This window comes from Hylobates moloch, unplaced genomic scaffold (assembly GCF_009828535.3).
Source record: "Hylobates moloch isolate HMO894 unplaced genomic scaffold, HMol_V3 SCAFFOLD_91, whole genome shotgun sequence".
Taxonomy (NCBI): Eukaryota; Metazoa; Chordata; class Mammalia; order Primates; family Hylobatidae; genus Hylobates; species Hylobates moloch.
Window position 1 is genome coordinate 52,714 of NW_026652366.1, and position 3,878 is coordinate 56,591.

General features: G+C 39.8%; 1 protein-coding gene across 1 annotated transcript; it reads right to left on the reverse strand.

The window, feature by feature from the left end:
- Positions 1–1,453: 1,453 nt before the first annotated feature.
- On the reverse strand, positions 1,454–2,635 carry LOC116463943 (selenide, water dikinase 1-like). Its single transcript, XM_032754196.2, has one exon. The coding sequence runs from the start codon at positions 2,600–2,602 to the stop codon at positions 1,454–1,456; it is 1,149 nt and encodes a 382-aa protein (XP_032610087.1). The 5' UTR covers positions 2,603–2,635.
- Positions 2,636–3,878: the final 1,243 nt, after the last annotated feature.

Consider the following 3,878-nt stretch of genomic DNA (forward strand, 5'->3'; position numbering starts at 1 on the left):
AACATTGTAGGACAGTATTTGATGCGTGCTATATACGTGATATGCTTTTTAAATTTTTACATCCAAAATTAGTGGCAGTTTCTTGACAGAAGATAATTAAAAGTAATTAAAAAGAGAGATTTAGAGAGAGAGAGAATGCCACATTTACCAACTTGGATGTAGGTACTTGCTACATTTAAATTTGGAAAGTTTTTTTTTTTTTCTTTTTTGGAGACAAAGTCTCACTCTGTGGCCCAGGCTGGAGTGCAGTGGCGCGATCTCGGCTCACTGCAACCTCTACCCGCCAAGGTTCAAGCGATTCTCCTGTCTCAGCCTCCCAAGTAGCTGGGACTACATGAGCGCACCACCATGCCCAGCTAATTTTTGTATTTTTAGTAGAGACAGGGTTTCACCATGTTGGCCAGGATGGTCTCTCTCTCTCTCCTGACCTCGTGATCCGCCCGCCTGGATCTCCCAAAGTGCTGCGATTACAGGCGTGAGCCACTGCGCCCAGCCGGAAAGTCATTTTTAAAGCAGCCAACTAAAATTTTAGAGAAAAATATTATTTGTGCTCTGGAAGTGAAACGAGTCATCAAGTAAATAAGAGGCAAAGGTATTTATGAAACTACTGAGAATCCATTAAGGTCCTTGTTATTTTGGTTGTTTGGTAAGTTGCGCCAAATATATTGTTTTGTTTTGTTTTGTTTTGTTCTTGTTTCTCTACTTAATTACTAAAGTGAAAGCTCTACCTGCTAACTATAATCAATTTTGTAACCGGACATAGGTGGTGAAGTGCAGCTGTTCAACTGTATAAAATTCCTTTTTCATACTTACCAACAAAAACACATTCAGAAGCAAACAAATGCAACTTCGATTTATTTCTGAGATAATATGCTGGAAATATTAATATATAATTCCAGGGGTATTTTCTCAGGGCTCTGAAGACATTTCAAGGTTGTGGGCCCATTATTGTTTATGTATTTATTTATAAATTAACCTTATTAAAGAATTCTAATTTTCTCTATGCCAGAAAATAGATATAACTGTGTCTTATTTCTTTAAACATGTAAACATTTGAATAGCCTTGAGCCCCTGCCATACTGTATGTTATCTTCCCTAGAAATTGCAACAGTGTTTTAGTGTAGGAATTATCATTCCTTTTGGGAGAATTAATAAACTGAGGTTGAGAAAATTTCCATGAATTAAGGTCAATCAATTACAACTGCCAGAAACTAAATTAGATTTCCATTTGTCTGCTTTTTAAGTCTAGCCCTGTTTTCAAAAATCTAAGTATGGATGTCGAAGCATATAAAATATGTTGAAATTATTCTCCAAAGAATATTTAAATATTTTGAATGCCATTAAAATTTATCACATATTTTATGAATTTCTATTAGCTAAGGAAAAAGTGTGCATTTAGGAGAAGAATCAGCTTTACAAGTAACCACTTAACATGCACCATGGCCATATAAAATTAACTTGACATTAGAAAATTTATAGTTTCCTCTCTGATAGTATATAACACCCTGCCAATAATACTTTCTTTTGCTTCATTATTAATGTCATTTACTGTCATCAATGCTTGGTGGCCTTCACCATATTTGGGGGACTTTATCTCTGCACAGAACCGAGCTGCTTGCTCACGTGGTAAACAGATCAGAAGGCCACCTGAAGTCTCCGGGCAGGTCCCGTGCATGAGGCCGAACATGTTTCCGCAGGCCTTGCTCACCGCAGTCATCTTGGCCAGCACCGGGAGGTTGTGAATTACAAACGACACCTCGTTCCTCTGCTGCTTGGCCAGGTTCTGCGCATGGCCCAAAATCCCGAAGCCCGTGATGTCAGTGGCGGCGTGGGCATTGAACGTGTGCATGAGTCCTGCAGCTGTCCTCTTGAGCCTCGCCATGTTCATCATCGCCTCCTGGTAGGCCAGCTCTACATCTTCTTGGGTGACCACTAGTTTAATCTTATTCCATTTCTCAGGAATATCCAGCCACTGGTGCACAGCCACTGCCACCTGTGTCCCCAGGGGTTTTGTCAACACCAGCACGTCCCCTGGCACTGCATTGTCTGGCATGATAAATTCACTGGGCTGGCAGACAGTGGTAGCGACTCCTCCCAGGACAATCCAGGGGTTTAGTACTGTTTGGCCGCCCGTTACAGACGTTCCTGCTTCCTCAGCTGCGTCCTTAAAACCTTGGATAATCAGAGGCATCACTTTATCCCTTTCCCTGTCGGTCATTTTATTACTGACTCCAAGGAGCATCAGCATATTGTCACATTCCGTGACCCCCATTGCATAGAGGACATTGGCACATGCTATCCTGTCCATCATGTAAGGGTCGTCTACGATCGGGTAAATGTAATCTGTGGTTTGAACCAAGGAAAGCCCACCGTGCCTCAAAGGAATGACGCAAGTATCCATTCCAATGCCCAGCCTTGGCGTAACGGCTCCCAGAAACTGCTCATCTTCTTGGAAGTGGTTCTCCTGTAAAGATTCCAGCAATTTTTGCAGGACATCTTGGGGCACTCTGCAGCCTGTGCTCTTCAGTTCAGTGAATCTGGTTAGCCGGAAGCTTTTGTCCAATTCGTAACTTTCCGGGTTAAAGGACTCCCGCGTAGACATGGTTCTTGGGCCCCGCTCTCCTCACAGCTCAGCCCCTCCCCTCCCTCAGCGGGTTGGCTGAGTTCTTTACGGATCCACCGGCTCACTTTGCGCCCTCCGCCTCCTCCCGGATTGTTGGGTTTAATCCTCTCAATGACTCTGTGAGGTAGGTTCTATCATTAGGCCTCTTTTACAGATGAGTGAGTTTATGCTCAGAAAACTTACGAAGTATTCTTGAAAATAAAACTCAACTTGAATATGATTGTGAATATGCTTCTACCTCTAAGTATAAATGTATAGAAAATACAGAAAACAGGCATGGCAAACTGCATTATGATGGGATCAGCAGAACCCAGATTCTGTGAAACTCTAAAGAACAGACAAATCACAGCCTGGGCAACATACCGAGACTCTTTCTCTACAAAACAACAACAACAACAAAATTAAAAATTAGCTGGGTGTAATCGTACGTGCCTGTGGTCTAAGGTAATTTGTGTTTTTGTAGTCATCCAGTTTGTTGACACCCAGATGCTTATAAAATTCTCTTACAATCTTTTTCTTAAATATCTGTAAGGTCCATAGTAATATTCTCTACCTTGTTTCCCCTCATTTTAGTAATTTGAGACTTTATTTCTTGATCAGTCTAGCAAAAGATTCTTAATTTTGTAGAAGGTTTAAAATTTTTTTTGAATTTGCTTACGTTCCTTATTTTTTCTATTCTATGCTTGATTATTCTCACTAGAATATTTGTTATCCTGCTTACCTTAAGTTTAGCTTGTACTTTTTCCAGCATAGTAAGGTGGAAGGTGAGGCTATTTATGGAAAATTTTTTTCTTTTTAAATATAGTTATTTGCTACTCTAAATTTCCCTCTATGCAATTCTTTAGTTGCATTTCATACATTTTGATGTATTTTATCTCCATTTTCATTCATATTATTTTTAAATTTCCCTAGTGATTTCTTTAACTCTTTTGGGTTTTTAGAAACTTTTTTAACTTCCACGTACTCTATTATTTCTCAAATTCTAATTTTCTTGCATTGAGCTCAGATAATTTATTTGTATAACTTCACTCATTTTAAATGAACTGAAAGTAGTTCTGTGGCATGGCATATGCTCTATTCTGGAGAATGCTTCATACGCCCTTGAAAAGAATATTCTGCTGTTGTTGGGTCGAATGTTGTGTAGATGTCTGTTAACGCCAGTTGGTTTATAGTATTATTTTGGTTGTCTAGTCTCATGGTCATTTTGGCTAGATTGTTCTCTTCCTCTGTGAAAATGAGTAGAACAATCATTGTT

Bases quoted from the DNA above. Each gene is read 5' to 3' on its own strand.
- LOC116463943 (XM_032754196.2), bottom strand. From the start codon at position 2,602: ATGTCTACGCGGGAGTCCTTTAACCCGGAAAGTTACGAATTGGACAAA.